Source organism: Nymphalis io, chromosome 12, assembly GCF_905147045.1.
Source record: "Nymphalis io chromosome 12, ilAglIoxx1.1, whole genome shotgun sequence".
NCBI lineage: Eukaryota > Metazoa > Arthropoda > Insecta > Lepidoptera > Nymphalidae > Nymphalis > Nymphalis io.
This window is the reverse complement of record NC_065899.1, coordinates 2,369,413-2,388,903: the sequence shown is the minus strand read 5'-3', so window position 1 is coordinate 2,388,903 and position 19,491 is coordinate 2,369,413. Positions and strand designations below refer to the sequence as shown.

The window sequence follows — 19,491 nt, the reverse complement described above, 5'->3', positions numbered from 1 at the left end:
ATAAATTGGCGCTTTATTCCTGTGCAATGTCAGTGCGCATACGTATTTCCAACGGGGAGGTTTAATTTGTCAGCATAATCAAATATTAGCAGTAAGTGTATAAAAAGTTTTGTTTTATTTTAATGTGTAAATAATAAAGTGCTATTGGAAAATGAAATATTTTTTACACGTGCGAAGTTTTATTAAGATCATTTAGTTTTTGAACTAAAAAAATATATTATATTTTTGATTTTATTTCAAATACCACAAATAAGGAAACAATGTCTGTATTTAGTTACTTTTGTATTAAATTTTATTAACATATAAAAGTATAATGTAAAAGATAGTAAGTATATCTTTTTTTATATAAATTTCAGATCGGTTCCATGTTATTCAAAATGAGGCTACTCATTTTGATATGCTCCATATGGGCCTTAGCCTATGGAAAACCAGAAATGTACAAAGAAAAAGAGGATTTTCAATTTTCTAGAAGCTCATCGGACGACGGAAGCAAATCAGGCTATTATGGCGCTCAAAGAGGTAATATGGGAGGAAATTATGAAAAAGCTCACAATATGGACTCATTAGCACAGCATCAAATGAGCACACTTGTGAGACAAGTCGATGGCGAATTGGGGGAAGGGGCAAACACAAGGACTGGTAGCGTATTCACTTCTGGAAATTCTAGAGGTTTGTATGGATCCGGAAATTACGATCTTACTAACCTTCACGGTAGAAACTTTGATGAGGGTGTCTCGTTTGGCGATTCGCAATCACACTCATCGCTTTCATCCCAACATTCGGGATATACTGGTAGCTCATACTCGGCGGCTAACAATGCGAGATACAGCGCTAACCAATTGAGGGCTTCAGGCCTTAGCTCCACTTACCGCCAAGCAGGACTCGCTTCGAATTACGGACAATTTGACAATCAACAAGCAGAAAGTCAATATAGCGGAGCTAGTAATTACGAACGCGGTAGTCAGGCTGCAAGCAACTACAAATATTATTCTCATGGTGGAAGTCAAGCACGAAGTGAATACGATCAAAGTAGCACCAACTTGAACAGTTTCAGCAACAGTGACGATAGCTCTAAAAGTAGACTAATAACAACACCTGTGAGAGTCTACGTGAGACCTGGAACCAGGGTAGCGATACCAGTCGCGGCTCAAACTTACGACGCTTCACAAAGTTCATCGTTGCATGATCTTAATGCGGTCAACACAGAAGCTGATTTATTAAGTATCAGCGGACAGCGAGTTAATACAATTAAACCAAAACATTACGAATCTTCTTATAGTTATCGTAAGGAATGGGAAAAACATGACGTACAACCAGTTACAGTGATGCCTACGGAAAACCCATTCCCAAAAAATAGTGAACTTTATGAGGATACGCAATTATCTCAAGCTGCTGGGCAACGGTATCAAAGTGTATTAGATTCCTCTAATCTTCATTCAAGTGCCAGTAATACTGCTTACGCAAGAGACGTTAATAGTGGTTATGCGAATGGGTATACTGCTAATACTAAATCGGCAGCCGCTAATCGATTACAGTATCAATCTCAACAACAGAGTTCTGGAATTAGCGCGAATTCAAATCTATATGCACTTGATACGCAAAACTCTGGCGTAGCGGCAAATTCGAATAATCTAGTAGAAAACACAAATTCCCGTCCAAAAAGTTACCATTCGTCATATTCATATCATAAGTCATGGGAAAGGCGTGGTGATCCCTATGTCATTAAGCCAGTTGGAGGTGATTTAAATGGACAAGCATCACAAAGACTTTTAGCGGCGGCCGCAGATCAAAATTTGTATTCTTCAGGTCTCTACGGAAATCAGTACAGTCAAACTAAAACCAGTTGTGACGAGTTGTGCCATTTACGAAAGAGACGATCTTATGACATAGATTGGGCAAATTTTGATACCTTAGGTCAGCAGACACAAAATAAATGGGATGACTTGGACAGTCTGGGCCAACAAACTCAAAATCAATGGGGTAATTTAGAAGACTTAGGGCAACAAACACAAAATAAATGGGATAATTTAGAAAGTTTAAACCAACATCCACAAAGCGGCTTTGAAGAACTAAGTCAACAACCTCAAAGCCAACTAAGTGAATTAGAAGATTTAGGCCAACAAACACAAAATATAGATAATTTAGAAAGTTTTAATCAACATCCACAAAGCGGCTTTGAAGAACTAAGTCAACAACCTCAAAGCCAACTAAGTGAATTAGAAGATTTAGGCCAACAAACACAAAATATAGATAATTTAGAAAGTTTTAATCAACATCCTCAGAGTGGTTTTGAAGTATTAAGTCAAAAGCCTATTAACCAACTAGGCGACTTAGCCGATTTAGGCCAACAGACACAAAGTAAATGGGATAATTTAGAAAGTTTAAGCCAACACCCACAGAGTGGTTTTAAAGAATTAAGTCAACAGCCTCAAAATCAATTTGGAAACTTAGAAGATTTAGGCCAACAAACACAAAATATAGATAATTTAGAAAGTTTTAATCAACATCCTCAGAGTGGTTTTGAAGTATTAAGTCAAAAGCCTATTAACCAACTAGGCGACTTAGCCGATTTAGGCCAACAGACACAAAGTAAATGGGATAATTTAGAAAGTTTAAGCCAACACCCTCAGAGTGGTTTTAAAGAATTAAGTCAACAGCCTCAAAATCAATTTGGAAACTTAGAAGATTTAGGCCAACAAACACAAACTAAATGGGATAATTTAGAAAGCTTAAACCAACATCCTCAGAGTGGCTTTGAAGAATTAAGCCAACAGCCTCAAAATCAACTTGGAAACTCAGAAGATTTAGGCCAACAAACACAAACTAAATGGGATAATTTAGAAAGTTTGAACCAACATCAATCTCAAAGTGGTTTTGAAGAATTACCACAACAAACTCAAAGCCAAAGCGATCATTTTAAAGAATTAGGTCAACAGATACAAAACACATGGGACAATTTGGAAAAATTAAATCAACAATCTCAGGATTGGTCAGGTGGATTAGAAGGTCAACAATCTCAAAGTCAATGGCACAACTTAGAGAGTTTGGGTCAAGAAAAACAAAATCAATGGAATAATTTTGAAAATTCTGGTCAGCAGACACAGAATCTGTGGGATAAATTTGAGCAGTTAACTCCACAAAAACAAGACAAATCAAACGATCAGCAAACTTTTAACACTTGGAACAGGATAGAAGACCAACAATCAAGTAAGTTTTAATTTTGTGACCGTATCAAGCAATTAGTATGTTAAGTTTATAGTTAAAATATTTAATTCAGAAAACCAATTAATTGTTTTTCGAGGTCTATTTTATCTTGCCATGACTCAATAAAAGTCTATTTATATATTGACATAAAAATATATAACATTATATTAAATCCTAAATATTACTGACTGATGATTTATAATGTATTAACTTGTATAACTTCGTTTTTTTTTTGGATAACACATAAAGCATACTTATGTATTAAAATATAGCTGTTACTATTAAACAAAACTCTTAAAGCAGGAAATTTTGAAGAATATTCACGACATTTTGAACATCAGAATAGTGGAGATAATTTAAGTCAAACAATGTTTTCTCATAATATGCAACCTGTTTGGAATAAAATTAACAGTTTAGAGGCACAAAAAAACATTGAAAGTACTATGGTGAGCCATCAACAAGTTAGTTTTAATCAAGAAACTAATTGGAATGGATATAAGGGGAATTTTAATCAAGTTGTTACAAAACCGCAGGATGATCCATACCAAGATTTTACCTCAAGCCAAGTCACAGTCACTAATGATGAAAAAAAACACACATTGAGTAACACTGAATTAAGTCTATGGGACACAATTGATAAGTTAATAAAAGAATCTGAAAAAAACAAGGATACTCTTGACAATAAACAGCAATTGGATTCTAATACATCAAATTTTAAGGTGGGTGAAGGTCAAAGTACAAATAATAATTACCATAACACACATTACGAACATAACTTTAAGCAATCAAGTGAAACAATCACAGATAAGTCTGTCCAATCAACTGAATCTAATAAAAATAAAGAAACTGATTCAAAAAATAAAATCACACTGGCTAAGTCAAACAAAACGGAAATAAATAAAAACGGTGATAGTACTAATAGAAATACAACAAAGCCAATTGTTAACGAAGTTGGGCGTGGCGATATTGGTCCTGAAGATACACCAGTAGTTTCAATAGAAACAAGTGGCCAAAATCATGATGATAAGGTTGAAGATTTTGTAAGCCCTATTAATTCAAATAAATTATATAAAACACAACAAGAGATTGAATCATTAAGCTTGAAACACACTAATGAAGACCAATATGTTAACAAATTAAATGAAGAACCTATAATTTTAAGTGTGATAGGTTTAGAGCACCAGGTTGGAGTAACAAGCACTCCGACTACACCACCAACACTCAAATATGTCAATAAATATAATGATGATGATCAAACAATAATCCAAAAAGAATTCAATACACCAAGTTTTAATACTCCATCGGTTGTCCAAACGGGAGTGCAACCTGAAGTTTTTGAGCAACAACAACAACATTTCGCACCAACATTTGTTGATACTGAACAACAAATAAGTAATATGCATAATAGTTTTATGGATTTTGGTCAACAACAACAAGTGGAAGTACCTTTTAGTAAAAATATGCACCAGGAACTATACACTCCACAAGAAATTGGTAATTCTGACACTGATTTACAAAGTATGCATGAACGAGTTCAAACAAAAGTTCCTCATGACAATCACAACAAGGAATCTTTAAATGGAAATCAAAGAAGTAACCATAATGTAAATAATTTAGAATCAGTCCCTAAAAACCAAGATATGTTAATAGAACCGATAGAACCAACTGAAAAACCCGGTTTTTGGAATTCTGTATGGAATAAAACTAAAAAGGCCAAAGAATCTGTTGTTGCATGGTTTAAAAGTTGAGAATTGTTGCATATGAAACAATTGTTTAAAATGTTAAAAAATATAGAATAATTGAAATTTAGAGAGAAAAATATCTTAATACTATGTAATGTTCAACAATTCTACTTACATCAGGTAAAGATTGAAAGTATTTAATGAATGCTTGCTGTTGAACTGAATCTGAAAAGATAGACAATATCATATTTATAAATTACTTGATATTATATCATATTAAAATATATTTATATAAAAATAAAAACAAGTTTTATTATATTTTAAATTTTATGGCAAAGTATAATCACATCAAATTTTCCAATTTAGCCAATTTTTGGTAATATTGAACCGTGAAACATGTTATTTTTTCTATTTGTTAATTTGTGTTAAATATTTGCAGTTTTATTAATATATATATTGTATTACAATATATTTATTTTTTAACTTCTTATTTTGTAATATTCTTATAATACAAATAATCTTTCGTTACCATCACAAGTTATTACAAACTACGTTTATTACTAAAGAAAACTAATTTGATGTTTTAAACTTTTCCAAAAAAGTATTTAAAGTTATTATTAATTTGTGCGAAAATAAAGTATTTTTCTTTGTATTAATTTCAAGATATATAAGTTTTTTTAAGATAACCGGTTAAAAGATAAATTGAACTGATAATTCTTTCCACAATTCATATAACTATACATCTATTCTAAAGCATAAAATTCTTATTTTTAACTTAAAAGATGTGCGGAACAACAACTTTTAATAGAAAAACATTATTCCACTTTACCTAAATTTAGCGCGTGGATAGGCTGCAGTGACGACATTTCAATATATTGGTAATTTGTTCGCTTATTATAGAGAAAGTTTGTTATAGACAAACAATATATACTATTAATAATATTTTAATGTGAGCACTGAGTATAAAAATTTAGCGGTATTTTTAATTTTGACGAACGCTGTATTTGTTGACAGTTAATAGTTTTCTAGTTGCCATTTAACATAAAGTTTATTCTTGCCTGAATAAAAAATAATAAATAGAAAATATAATAACTAAATTAATTAATGAAATAAGGCTTATATTCATTTTATATATTATGTGATCATTTATAAGAAAAATCAGCTGTATTTAAATAGATGCACTTCTTCGTGTAAGATTTCTCAGTGAAATGGAGTTGGTTTTGTAATGTAAAAAAATATTTTGATAGTGTGAATAAAAATGTGAATATGTCTAGAATAATCGAAAACATGTAATAAATTTGAATGTAAAAAATCTTTATTATTAAAAGAATTATAAAATATATGTCTTTTTTTAATTTTACCCAAAACAATATTATGTATCGTAAATAGCAATAGTACAATGAACATTTAATGAAGAAACGAAAATTGCATATTGATTTTTTTAAATAATGCTTAACAATTCTTTAATCGATATAGTTCGATAAAATATAATTAAACTAATTTTAATCCTCAAATTAGATAAGTGCTATATATATATATATATATATATATATATATATATATGTCCAATTTTAACAAAAACATTAGAACACTTTCATCTAGCGCCGTATAAAGAAATGGACAATAATAATATAATATGACACTGACATTATAAATTGACGTCTTGATGGTTGTGTTGTGTGTACAGTTTAAGCATAATTGGATTTTGTTATATTACATTTTATTTGTGCTTAATATGTTAATTTTTAAATGTGCGCTTATAGTTTTAACTTCGACCTATATTTTATCGTAAGTATATTAAAAGTGTTATTGAAGTGTGCGTTATCCTTAAATTACGAAATACAAATTATTAGCCCGTTTTCATTATAATTATATCAAACTATTCAAATAATTATGAATATTAAAATTTACATAATTTTCTTGAAGTATTACCATTATATCTTGGTGTACAGTGTATAATTTAACCCTGTAATATTAGGTTTACTTTTTCTAGCAATTACCTTTCACTTTTCAGTGTAGTTTTCATTTGTTTTTTTATTTGTATTGAGATCGTTTTCTCTTTTTTTCAGCCTTTGTTCTCAAGTCGTTAACGAAACAAACTTTTTCGACACTGGCCTTGCTTTTATGTACATTGCCAGTGGAGCATTCGGTAAGAGTATAAAAGTTATAACTTTAAGCACAGTAGGCTTTTAAAGATTCAATTTAAAAAAAAATATTATTTTTAAATATAAGCAGGATATAATTAGTTTTTTTAAATATCTATAATATATAAATTATATCAATAAAGGTTTGAATGAATTAACAAATAAATTATTTGTGTATTAATTTTAATTAATTTACTAATAAAAAATAAACTAAATTGTTTAATAGAGGTACTCATATGTATTATAAACTGAAGGTTTTTAAATTTTTTACTATGTAATGTGAGTTGAATAGTCATTTAAAAAAACATGTAAATTAGTTATTTACTTTAACCTATGAATTTTTTCTTAGATAAGTAAATAATACATTAATTTGTATAAATTTCCTGTAATTTGAAAATCTTTGGTTTGAAAATTTGTAATAGTTAAACTAATAGGAATATGGAACAAATTTTATCTAAATAATAATAAAAAAAATAGTATGATTTATTTTTCTGATTGTTTTTAAATCCATATGCATAACAAGCCAACTAAACATTTACTTATAAAAATTGCTTAGCAATTGTTTATTGGACTTATTTATCTCTTTCTATCATCACTGATATGACATTCGATAGAAGAATACGGCAATAGTTCAACAGTTCTAAACAATATTTATAGGTGAAGTCGTATATCATTATTGAATGTATTTTGTATGTGCTAACAAATAATTTTTTCAGCTGGCAAAATCATATATGACAGATACCAGCAAATACATATACTAGGATCATTAACCCCCAATCCGAATGTGACATCTTTTGCCAATAGGATTGCTTGTTTCTCGGCTTCATTCCTGTCTCTGGGCTTCCTGGTATACTTCTTTTTATTTCTATTTAAGGTAAGGCTCACTCTGACGTTATTGTAACCATTGAAGGCAAATAAATGAAATGTCATCTCTGCTAATACAAAACACATTATCTCATCAAACTATGTATGTTCAGTTTGTATATTTACGGTTAAAATATAAAGATATTATGTATAATATACAATCATGAAATTTGTTTTATAATTAAATTATTTTTAAGTTATTTCATTTCCATAAACATGACTAACATGATCAATTAATATAATATAGGTTAAAGTTTGTCACATCATAGCAATGGAATGGTTTATAAAATAGTTATAACTTATTTCTCATTTTAAAAGTTTTTTTTTTTAATACATTTTAGAGATAGGACTTAGTTCAGGCTCATCTGATTGGGCGGTTCAATATTTAAATTTGTAACTTTCTTCGAAAATAAAATTCCGAGAGTTTCTATTAAAGGAATTACTCAATATATGATTAATTATTATTATTTATCGTTAATTAAGACACTTGTTTGATGTTGATTAGGCTTTTCAAAGAGGCCCTTTAGTCGAGAGTCGTTGGTCCTGTGCCTAAATTATTCCTGGTTGTGTCGGATTTGTCGTCCCATCGGATTATGAGAGTGAGGGAATAGAAAGTGCAATTTTGTTGGCAGTTGGTTAGTCTCCTTTAAAATTGTCCGCCGTGGCCGAAATCGCCCAGGGGAACATAATTATCACATCATAGCGTAGGTACCAGGTCTCTTTTACATTTCAAAGATCTTGTAATATCTCTGAAACTACTGTTACTACTGCTTTAAATTATAAAGAGTAAATGGAAATTTTTATATTATATATTTTTTATTCTCATATGATAGTAAATCTTAAAATATATAACATAATAAAATCTTATCATAGCCTGTGTCTGTCCTTAAACTATATCCTATCATTAGTGAAAGTTCGATATAAATAAGATTAGTAGTTCTCGTGTACGAACGAACAAACCTACCTCTTTGTAATATTTGCAACTTGTGTACTAAATAACAAGTGTATTTAGCGATATTACTTGCAACAAATCTCTGGTATTTAGGTTAATACTTATTGCTTTTGTAACTGACCGCTAACCACAACATTGCCTGTCATCAGGTGCTCTCAATATTTATCGTTTCGCTGAACATTTAGATAAATCGTGAGTGTTAAAACAGGGATAGTCAATCTTTTTTTTTAATTTCAAGGACGCGATGAGAAAAAAGTGTTGCTAGCAAAAATAAGTTGATTATGGAAAAGTAGAAACAACTTAATTTTTTTATAATCAATCATAGCTCTGTCTTAAAATTTTAATTTTATAATATTTTCTTTTGAGATATTTTCAACTGAAATATAACTTTTGTGTCTAATATTTAACTTTTTTTCTTTGTGAAACGATTTTAATAATAGTTTTGCGTTAGGTTCATTATTGATCCGAAGTAGTTTTTATTTGAAGCAAAATGAATATTAATAATTGTTAAATTTCGCACGGAATATTTGAAGCTTGAGAACTGCTGCCTAGCGTTACTATCACTATTTTAATGACGAGTCAGAGATGAAGAAACGCAACATGAAATCATTTTAGATGTACGATTACGAATGTATTTGTGCTGTTAAACAAAATGCAAGTGTGTTCGTAATCATACAATGTTGCCATGATTTTGTTTTACAGTTTAAAATATAATTGTAACATTTTATTATGCCAAAATATTTCTAATGCGTTTGAAATTGTTTTAGTTTTATCAGAATGTTGTATACAGATAATAGAAAAAGGTACATAAGTGAAGTATTAAAGGATATTGAAATAATACTAATAGTTTATAATTTATAAGTATTTATTTTGTATATAATTTTAGTTTATAATTTTTTATTATTCGTGTTAGTACAATTAACAACAAACGTTTTATATTATATATGTATGTAATACTTGTTACCGTTTCGCTTCGCTAAATATAATATGCTATCAATCGAGTGCATTTCACGAGAAAGTTACAATTAGAAGCAGTAACGCCTTTAGATGCAAGCAATTTGGACGGTAACGTCGCCCGTCAGTTGCGAAAGCGTGTCTTAGTGAGGCAAATAAACATCGAACGTATATTTTAACAAAAGAACAATTTAAAAGTGATAGTAGAATATAGGTATTTAAAAATGCCGCCGTTACGTGCGTCTTTTAGTTGTAAAACATTTAAATTTAATAAAGAAAACAAATAAATATTTATGTAGAAAAATAAAAACACAGTTTCGTTAATTATTTTTATAATAATACACAAACAAAGATGTAGAGTACGGCGGCGGCTCTCCGCCGATGGCATACACATTTTTACTGGTGGTAGGGCTTGTGCAAGCTCGACTGGGTAGGTACGACCCACTCATTAGATGTTCTACCGCAAAACATCAGTACTTGGTTATGTTGTGTTCCGGTTTGAAGAGTGAGTTAGCCAGTGTAATTACAGGCACAAGAGACATAACATCTTAGTTCTCAAGGTTGGTGGAAGTAAAAGATTGTTAACATTTCTTACAATGACCAGGTGGCCCATATGCTCGTCCGCTTTTTCACCTTTTCGATAAAAAAATTATGATTAAAAATAATAAATAAGGGAGCGTCATGCTCATTGCCGTCGCGGCATACGGTCTTTAAGAATTTCTACTCGCGATTCTTAGTAGAGCACGAGTGTTTCTCGCATGGCTGATATTTTATCTTTTCTCCCATTCGTTTGTATTAATATGAAGGAGAAGGCCTTGATTGCAACTTGTAAGTTATTATTTCATGATAAGTAGATTATAATATAAGTGCTAAGAATTTATAATTAAAAATTTAAGAAATAGCTCTATGGTTTCTTATTAGCGATTCATATTAAATGGCTTCACTATGAAGCCCTTCATCGCGGGTCCGGAAATGCGCACGACATAGACGAATATACCGTTAAATGACCCAGCAAATATTTGTCACGTGTTTTGGGTCGAAACCGTAATTGTATACTAGCCAATAGCAGTTACTCATGTTTCAAACAGGATGAGAACCGACGGAGAGGATGAGCCCTCGTGATTGAATCGACCTTGTATTTTACTAAACATTAATTTATTTATGACTAGCCCTGTTGTGCTTTAGTGTGATTTAAAAGGAAATATGATTAATGGATTCTCGAGTGTCATGAAGTGTTTACAAGCACCCACAAAGTTTATCGATTATAATAATAATATCCTGGGACATTTTTCACACACGGCTATATATATATATATATATATATATATATATATATATATATATATATATATATATATATATATCTGATCCCAAATTAAGCTTGTACAAAGCTTGTGCTATGGAAACCAGACAACTGATATACTATATATACTACTTTTCTTTTTGTAAATCCATATTTAAATAGATAATTACACCCAGACTCAAGACAAACAGACATGTTCATGCACACAAATGTCTGTCCTGGGTGGGAATAGAACCCAACCTTCGGCGTGAAAAGGCAAGTATCTACCAACCACGCCAACCGGCTCGTCGTCGTCGATTAAGTTTTCTTCATAGTATGGCACAAAATAATAGTTAAATGAATGCTTGAACCTATAATCGATGAATAGGATATAAGATATGAATTTATTGCACGTTTATATTATTTTATCTACAACTTCAAGATAACGGGAACTTTAAATAAATCTTTGAATCCAATTAATTTGGACCAGTTATGTTTTTCATTTTTTTAAGCAGCAATTACAATATATCCGTATGTATGCCTTATGGTATAACAATCAACATTTCATTTTTTTTTAAATTACAGTTAATGTGACAAACACACTAATCATTTTCTAAATTTATTCATAAAGACATTAAACCAAAAAGTATCTATTAAACGAATAAAATGTTAAAATTAAATATAACTCAATAACTGGCAGAATTGTAATTGCACTGGCAACTTATTATTACTATTTATAATTCTTTATAAATCTGTTACGTTTAATAATGAATTTCGTACATTATTTCCGATGATTGTAGATTTATAAACGGTAATAAGTGTCTATAGATTGATATAAAATGATAATTTTGATGGACAAACATCAAACATACAAAGATTCGATTTAAAGGAAGATCCTTCATAAAGATCGTGCTCGTAGCATATTGAATTAAACGAGGTAAAAAAATTTGTAGAGGATTTTATTGATAGTTGTCCTTTTTCTTTTTCAGGTAGATGAACAATGTTTAAGAGCGTTAAATATATTTATATGTGGTTTCGGAACTTTGTACATGTGGGTGCAGGTTGGTAATTTACCCATAAATTAGTTCGGGAAATGATAGCAATAATTTATTATCGTATTTTTGTTTCAGTGCATCATAACGACATATATTTGTACATTGTTTTATGATAGACGGTTGACAGTAGTCCGGCAATGCCTTGCAAACGTGAGCTTCCCTGTTCTAGTGTTGATGGCAATATTCGGAACGGTCTCTTCGTTTTTACCTGAAGGTGAGATAAAACTGTTTGATGATAATTCATTCTTATAAAGTCAATTCAATTTTTACGTTCATTACGATATGATTTGTTTTCAATTAAACCTGTAAGGTGTAAGGGAAACGAAGCAGTATAAAGTATTTATTTATTAATTAGGAGGCTACGTTATATATTAAGAAAAACATTTTATGAATGTGTAGTTATATAAAAGTAGTGTTACAAAGTATATACCGATTAAAGGTTAACTTAACATGCAAATAAAAGTTGTTGCTCACTTAATGTTTACACTAATTGACGAAAAACAAAAAAAAATATCTTTATCATATATAACAGTGGGTGCTAACAAAATATATATCTGAATTTTGACATTAACTATGATATAAAATAAACTTGTAAATATTAGTATGATATAACTTTAAGCCTTTAAACCAGAAACATACTGGTGGTAGAGCTATATGCAAGCTCGTCTGGGTAGGTATCACCCACTCATCAGATATTTTACCGCAAAACAACAGTACTTGGTATTGTTGTGTTCCGGTTTGAAGGGTGAGTGAGCCAGTCTAATTACAGGCACAAGGGACAACACCTTAGTTCCCAAGGTTGTTGGCGCATTGGTGATGTAAGCGATGTTTAACATTTCTTACAATGCGAATGTCTATGGGCGTTGATGACCACTTACCATCAGGTGGTCCATATGCTCGTCCGCCTTCCTACTCTATAAAAAAACCTTAAAAAAAAAGAGAAATTAGTTCAACGGTCCAGTAACGTGATCGAATTAGCTCCAAACATTTTCATGTATAATATATAGTTCACTGGTACAATAATTGTAGGTATGTGGTTGACTATGTATTTCGTTTGAGCAACCTATGTACCGAACTGATGGTAAGTTTACAGTAAATTTAATCCTGTAACATGACGATTCAAAAGAGTTTACTTGAATAAAGAATATTAAAATTATGATAACGCATATTCGGATAAAAGTTCCGTGTATTTTTTGTTGAGTAGAAAGTAACCATTTTAACCCATGGGTATCGGAAGAGCCGACAAAGTTTTTATTTTAATGTTAAATGTAATTAACGGATCAGTTTGGCAAAAACAGTTGAGTTAGTATAGAATTAGTAAAAGGCAGGCAACCGACCGTAAAGTGTAAACTTTTCCTTGACCAAAAAAATAAAATAAAATAGAAAAGACAAATAATTGCTATGCATTAAAAAGTATAATTCGTTAATTAATTTTTAAATTGAAACGTGTGTTCTGATTTTGATGTTCCAGATGGTTCTAAAGGCGTCTACGTGTGTCATGTCGTCAGTTCTCTTTGTAGTTATATTTTGGCGGGAATATTCTGCATATTTTTACTGTCATTCGAAAGAGACTATGAATATTTTTCAGAGGTAAGACGTTGTGTTCGTTCAACATTTTATTAATTTATAATATTTAATATTTAAAAAAACTTTAATATAAATATAATTAATAAAATTTGTATTTATTATTCATTGGATGATTTAAAGTTTTGTGTACGTTCCAATTCCGACGTATTGTTTTCTGTTACCACGCTATTCTTCGTCTTTGGTAGTCGATTATTTATCCGCCTTTATATGTTATATTATAAATTCTAAACATATTTACTTCGTTTTAATGTGATTTATTTTATTTATTTACTTTTGGAATGCGAACAAAGTATACAAAAAATAAATCCTACTTAACTAAGGGTTTAGAGCTTAGTGACAGTCACTAAGTGCTCTAAAGTAATTGGACGTATATATGTATAAAAATAATGTAAAAATAACAAAATTACAAATTAAATAAACAACAACAAATATCTCAAAAATACGTCATAGTTTACGTTTCTTTTTTACTAAAGAAGTCAATGTCATATGTTTTTATAATGTTTTATACATTAGCATTTTTAGTAGGTCAGTCAGATCATAAATGAATACTTCATTTTAATTCAAACTACGTTACATAATGTAACAATTTATGTTACAACATGATTGTCAGGTACTTGTTTTCTCATGCCTACGATAAGAATCGTTAGAGGTTACTTTCATTGGTAACATTGTTATTTAACGAACCGTGAAAATTAAGAACATTCGTAGGAAATGTTTCAAAATCGAAGCTTGGTTTTTAATTGTTCTAAGTGTTAGGGCTTTGTGCAAGCTCGTCTGGATGATTACCAGTCCTGATATATTCCACCACCAAACAACAAGACAGTATTATTGTATTCCTGTTTGAAATGTGATTATAATAGTGTTATTACAGGCACAAGGGGCATAACATCTTAGTTTCCAAGCTGGCATTAGCGATGTAAGGGATGGCTTACATTTTTTAAACAGTGTCAATGTCTATGATTGGTGGACACTTATCACGTGGCCCACATGCGAAGCTGATTGGCTATTTTGAATAAAAATTAGGAACGTTTACAGATGTTTGAAAATCGAAGCTAATGTGTATATTTCCCTTTCAAACCAATAAAAGAGGCAAGCCTGGATGTCGGCTCTGAGTCAATACGCTTATGAAGGAAAAAAACACTCTTAAGGCTCATCAAACAATAGTTCTCGTCCCGATAAACACACTACATATTTTTTTACAGGGATTAAGATCTGACCTGTTACTCGATGACGCCTGTTCTCTGAACAGTGCGTCACTCTCCGACGTCGACAGCATATTTGGGACGCAAGAGCTTATATCGAACACGATGGTCATAAAGGGGAGCATTACTTGCGGTAAAGTCTCCTGACCCGAGGCCGTGCCCTCCTCGGGCACGGTACAGCAGCATACTACGAACTATGCTCCAAGTAAAAGTTATGGAAGTTTTGATAGCACTAAAGTTGAAGTTAAAAGTAATATAGAAAACAATAATATCGAACATATATCACCAATACGAGATAGTATTATGGATAACGACAGTGGTATGTCGTCAGGTGAAAACGATGATTCCATGAGGTACGTTTATAATCGTAATAGAAATGTTAGTGATAGTTTAAGATCAACCGTAACGGATAATGTAGTAACGAAGTGCCTAACCAATAATAATCGTTGTGCTGTGCTCTGGAATGAGATTCCAATTCCAAGTTGTTCAAATGTTAATAATAATAACGTCCTTAAAGCAACGGGCCCGTTCAGGTTGACCTTGGACGAGGCCGACGAAGTGGACGGCGATGGAAATAACATAATCGATTCGGATTTTATTGTGATAAATGTATCGTGTGATGTCAATAATGACGTTTGTGATTCAAGGATGTGTGAGTCTGTTGTCGGTACAAATGTTTATACCGTCGATTGTGATAATTCAAGTATTCTTAATTTAGATTCGAATCGCAGCTTAGTTCCTGTTTCAAACAACGAATTAGTTAAATCCGAGAGTCAGAAGTTGGTAAGTCTATCTCTCTCGATACTCCTTGCGGCTCTGCTACAAGCGATGCGCTGTTTTGCCCAATTCTTAGAAGACATTGTTACTCCTCAGAGGTTATAGTATAATTGTGTTCCAATAATATTTTTGTGCAGTATTGTATTCGCTAGTTATAAGAACTATTACTATTATTTATATTATCATACAAATGTCAATAATATATTTAACTACCCCCTTTTAAATGTTGTTTCATTTTGTACACTTTAAACTTTTTTGTTTTTTTTCATTTTAAATATCATATTCGGGTACTTTCGACCCGCCTTTTGGCTGTCATGATCACGAAATGACATTTTATTTATAATCACTAGTAAAACCCGGCAGATGTTATCTTGTCTGTGTATAAATAACATTTGTCGTTGCGATTGGTTGAACGGTAGGAGTTACTGTGCTGCAATAAAATTACTGGTGGTAGGGCTTTGTCCAAGCTCGTGGATAGGTATTACCCACTCATTAGATATTCTACCACAAAATACCAGCATTTGGTATTGTTGTATTCCGGTTTGAAGGGTGAGCGGGTCAGTGTAATTACAAGCACAAGGGACATAACATCTTAGTTCCCAAGGTTGGTGGCGCATTGACGATGTAAGCGATGTTTAACATTTCTTACACTGCCAATGTCTATGGGTGTTAGTGACCACTTACCATCAAGTGGCACATATACTCGTCCGCCTATCTATTTTATATATTAAAAAAACATAGTATAAAAAGGTTCTCATGAAAAATTGCATGGTGTGATAATTTCCATGGTACAGGGGGTATTCCACTTTCGAAGTCTATTATTCTGTCAATTGGGATGATTCTAGTTACAACTGGAGCAGCTATCTGTCGAAATGTCGGGAAAAATAATAAAAATTAATACTTCTTAATATGATCTTATATCGCGGCTAAAACATGGTTTACAAAGAAAAGTCAAGCATTTTTCATAATAATTTAATAAATAATACCGAACGTTATACAAATGAGGCTACTATACACACACAAGAAATAAATTATGAGGTTAAATAGGTCATTGGTACACTAAACGAATTATTTTCTATTTATTGTCTCAACATTATTCCACTAGTGGTTTATAACGATGCTTCATTGATCACTGTTATCAGTCTGTTGTTTGTGTTATGGCACTTTTTCTTCGATTTGATTGAATTTCTGTGATGTTCGGGCGAAGTGTTCTGGTTTTCCTGATTGGTGGAAGGCTGCGGGGAGTTTGAGTTAGCGACGACGATGGACCATCGCCGTCCCCGACGTTCGTTCAAGTTAGGAATCTCTGCGATTAGATTGTTCTCGTATTCGCTTAGCATCAAATAGTTTTCCACCTGTATAATAAAGAATTAAAATATTATACAGATTTTGTGTATGAACGCGTTTGTCTGAAAAACTATCTCTGTGTTATGAAAAAAATAGTTCGGAATGTACTGAGGAAGAACCGGCAAGAAACTCGGTAGTTACTCTTTTCCGACAAATATTATTTAGTCTGCATGGAGATCAACGAATAATTCTTATTTCATGCTTGTTTATCGGCTATTTATTTTTTTGTCGAATATTATTAATCAAAGCCTTTTTAAGCAAGTACTTATGGTTTATGATACGTACAAATATAATATTTAGGTGATTAGGACTTTGCACCTGGGGAGCGACTCTCTCGTTGATTATATCTATAAGTATTTTTGTGTTGAGGCTTGAAGAGTGAGATAAGTAGCATAAAAACAGAAATAACTGAATTCCTAGTTGTTAGGAATATTTCAAAACTATAAAAAGTACTAAAAATTGTCTATGATCTCATTTCGATATCTTTTATAAGAGTATCGATAGTCCGCCTCAAGGCTGCGTTCACAAGGTCTATCAATTCTCAGTGACAATTAATACGTTAATAGTTTATATGAACTTATTATATTACAATAATACACTAGTGTTGGCGGCAAATTTACGAAAGATGAAATGATTTATACTTTTGCATTGTTGGTAACCAGTGTGACCACTCACCAACTGGTGGCTTATTTGCTTGTCTTGTTTTATAAACTATTTAAATTTTAACTTTATTTAACAACTCTTACGAATAATTAAAATATAAATCTCACTTGTATTTAGAAGATCAAATTAAATTACCTTATTACAGCTAGTAATACAATCTCCCCCACAATCCAGGTCCTCTAACAGGTGTTCCGGTATGTCTAGATCTAAATCTAAGTCTAATCCTCCTTCTTCGCTGATGCACGTCAGTTCTGGAGGGAGATTGGGCGGGGGGGATCCAAGGCTACCAGGGCCGATGCTATCTAGTAATAGATCTCGGCCCGCTCTACCTGGTGCTACTAGCTCTGCACCTAGGACTATATGTAAAGGGATTATTTAAAAAAAATTCTTATATGTTCTGTCCTTGTGTATTGCCATAAATAATGTCATTATATTTATCTTTATAGGTCAGTCATAATTAAAACGTTACATTTTAAATTAACTTTTGTGGTAGGGTTTTTGAGGCGTGATTTAATATCGTAACTAAGATAAAAAATGTGCTTTTTATATTGAACAAAAAACTGGATGAATGATACGGAATTAAAAGATAATTATTGCTAATAGTGATGAGTATGTGCGTGTATTTATATATTTGTTATAAAATAACGTGACGTATATATTTGTATAAATGAAGGAGGTGGTTAAGGTATGTGTGTTACCTAATGCAGTTGCAGCTCCGGTAGCGGTGCGCGGCTCGCGATCACGATTCCGTGACGTAGCTGTCGACTCGCAACCAACCGTACCGCCATTTTCTCTGAAAAAAAAAAGAATAATACTATGTTATAAATACATCATTATTTTTTTATATGAAGGCAAGGACGGGCAAATGGGCGCCTGATGACAATCGCCACTGCCCATCGATATTGATGATGCAAGAAATACAGTAGTAGTTGGACTGATAGAATATCTGATGACTTGGTGGTATCCAGACGGTTAAAAAAACCCTAGATATAAAGGTCCAGGCTAGAAAATGTGAATCTTACCTGATGATCGCAGGTTCAAACTTAGGCAAGCACCACTGAATTTTCATGTGCTTAAAATGTTTTTAAATATAAAAGGTAAAGAAAAACATACAACAACTCGCAAAATAAACTCGAAACCTGCTGCGTCAAATATGGGTTGTATCTTATTGAAATAGTTGTGTGAAACACTGGCGTGACATTTCCGCTTAAAAGGTGACTTAACTAGTGTATAATAGACAAGGGTCATCATCTTAGTTCCAATACTTGGAAGCTCATTGATTGTGTAAGGAACAGTTAATTTTTTTACATTGCCAATGTCTATGGGGAGATGGTATATTTACCACCTGGAGAACCATTTGCTCGTCGGTATTCCTATTTCAAAAGGATATAAACTCCGCCTGACGGTCAACGTACTTGGTGTGTTTGTTAGCGACGCTGCGACGGTGCAGGTCGATGCAGAAAAGCGACAGGGAACCGATGAGTGAGCACGTTGAGCTGAAGTAATAACCAGCTTTGCCGCCGCAACCCACATTTATGTACCCTGGTTAAATATAAAGATTAGACTCATCATCTTATACAGAAACATTATACTTGTTTTTATTCAAATTCTTTAGTTACATGCATTCGTCATCCGACTGAGTTAAAATTTTGGTACTCCTTTTTAGTGGGACATTAACAGGCTGTTACTGTAGTGCTGTTTGGACGTGCGTGAAGATTTCTGTCATGTAGGTGGTGCCTGAGTAGTATTGGATATTTTTTTACAAAAAATAAATAAAT

General features: G+C 31.9%; 4 protein-coding genes across 11 annotated transcripts in view; 3 read left to right on the top strand and 1 right to left on the bottom strand.

Annotated features, from left to right (window-relative positions):
- LOC126772157 (putative uncharacterized protein DDB_G0282133) lies at positions 1–6,226 on the top strand. Of its 3 annotated transcripts, XM_050492350.1 has the most exons (4): positions 1–91; positions 357–2,460; positions 2,809–3,207; positions 3,505–6,226. In XM_050492350.1, the coding sequence occupies exons 2-4, from the start codon at positions 366–368 to the stop codon at positions 4,950–4,952; spliced, it is 3,942 nt and encodes a 1,313-aa protein (XP_050348307.1). In that variant the 5' UTR covers positions 1–91; positions 357–365; the 3' UTR covers positions 4,953–6,226. The 3 variants fall into 3 exon arrangements, with proteins under 3 accessions (XP_050348307.1, XP_050348306.1, XP_050348305.1); XM_050492349.1 differs by having other exon boundaries at positions 357–3,207; positions 3,508–6,226; XM_050492348.1 differs by having other exon boundaries at positions 357–3,207.
- Positions 6,227–6,534: 308 nt separating this feature from the next.
- On the top strand, positions 6,535–15,197 carry LOC126772237 (uncharacterized). Of its 2 annotated transcripts, XM_050492515.1 has the most exons (7): positions 6,541–6,674; positions 6,956–7,035; positions 7,747–7,904; positions 12,072–12,143; positions 12,213–12,351; positions 13,609–13,727; positions 14,927–15,197. In XM_050492515.1, exons 1-7 carry the CDS (start codon positions 6,553–6,555, stop codon positions 15,071–15,073), a joined length of 837 nt encoding a protein of 278 aa, XP_050348472.1. In that variant the 5' UTR covers positions 6,541–6,552; the 3' UTR covers positions 15,074–15,197. The 2 variants fall into 2 exon arrangements, with proteins under 2 accessions (XP_050348473.1, XP_050348472.1); XM_050492516.1 differs by lacking the exon at positions 7,747–7,904 and having other exon boundaries at positions 6,535–6,674.
- Positions 15,198–15,229: 32 nt separating this feature from the next.
- On the top strand, positions 15,230–15,927 carry LOC126772268 (uncharacterized). The gene has a single exon (XM_050492559.1). It carries the CDS (start codon positions 15,230–15,232, stop codon positions 15,806–15,808), a length of 579 nt encoding a protein of 192 aa, XP_050348516.1. The 3' UTR covers positions 15,809–15,927.
- A 741-nt stretch (positions 15,928–16,668) lies between these two features.
- The window catches only part of LOC126772173 (monocarboxylate transporter 2-like), a 153,595-nt gene continuing 150,772 nt past the window's right edge, over positions 16,669–19,491 (bottom strand). For all 5 annotated transcript variants that reach the window (XM_050492388.1, XM_050492392.1, XM_050492391.1 and 2 more), the window contains 4 exons: positions 19,129–19,255; positions 18,412–18,506; positions 17,849–18,069; positions 16,669–17,058 (listed from right to left, as the gene is read on the bottom strand). In XM_050492388.1, the coding sequence (XP_050348345.1) occupies positions 16,813–17,058; positions 17,849–18,069; positions 18,412–18,506; positions 19,129–19,255 (689 nt within the window). In that variant the 3' untranslated portion in view covers positions 16,669–16,812. The remainder of the gene's footprint in view (positions 17,059–17,848; positions 18,070–18,411; positions 18,507–19,128; positions 19,256–19,491) is intronic.

Excerpts from the sequence above, each read along its gene's own strand:
- LOC126772157 (XM_050492348.1), top strand. The coding sequence starts at position 366 with ATGTTATTCAAAATGAGGCTACTCATTTTGATATGCTCCATATGGGCC. Across the intron at positions 3,208-3,504 it reads GATAGAAGACCAACAATCAA|CAGGAAATTTTGAAGAATAT; the intron begins GTAAGTTTTAAT and ends AAACTCTTAAAG.
- LOC126772237 (XM_050492515.1), top strand. The coding sequence starts at position 6,553 with ATGGTTGTGTTGTGTGTACAGTTTAAGCATAATTGGATTTTGTTATAT. Across the intron at positions 12,144-12,212 it reads CTTTGTACATGTGGGTGCAG|TGCATCATAACGACATATAT; the intron begins GTTGGTAATTTA and ends TTTTTGTTTCAG. Across the intron at positions 13,728-14,926 it reads ACTATGAATATTTTTCAGAG|GGATTAAGATCTGACCTGTT; the intron begins GTAAGACGTTGT and ends ATTTTTTTACAG.
- LOC126772268 (XM_050492559.1), top strand. The coding sequence starts at position 15,230 with ATGGATAACGACAGTGGTATGTCGTCAGGTGAAAACGATGATTCCATG.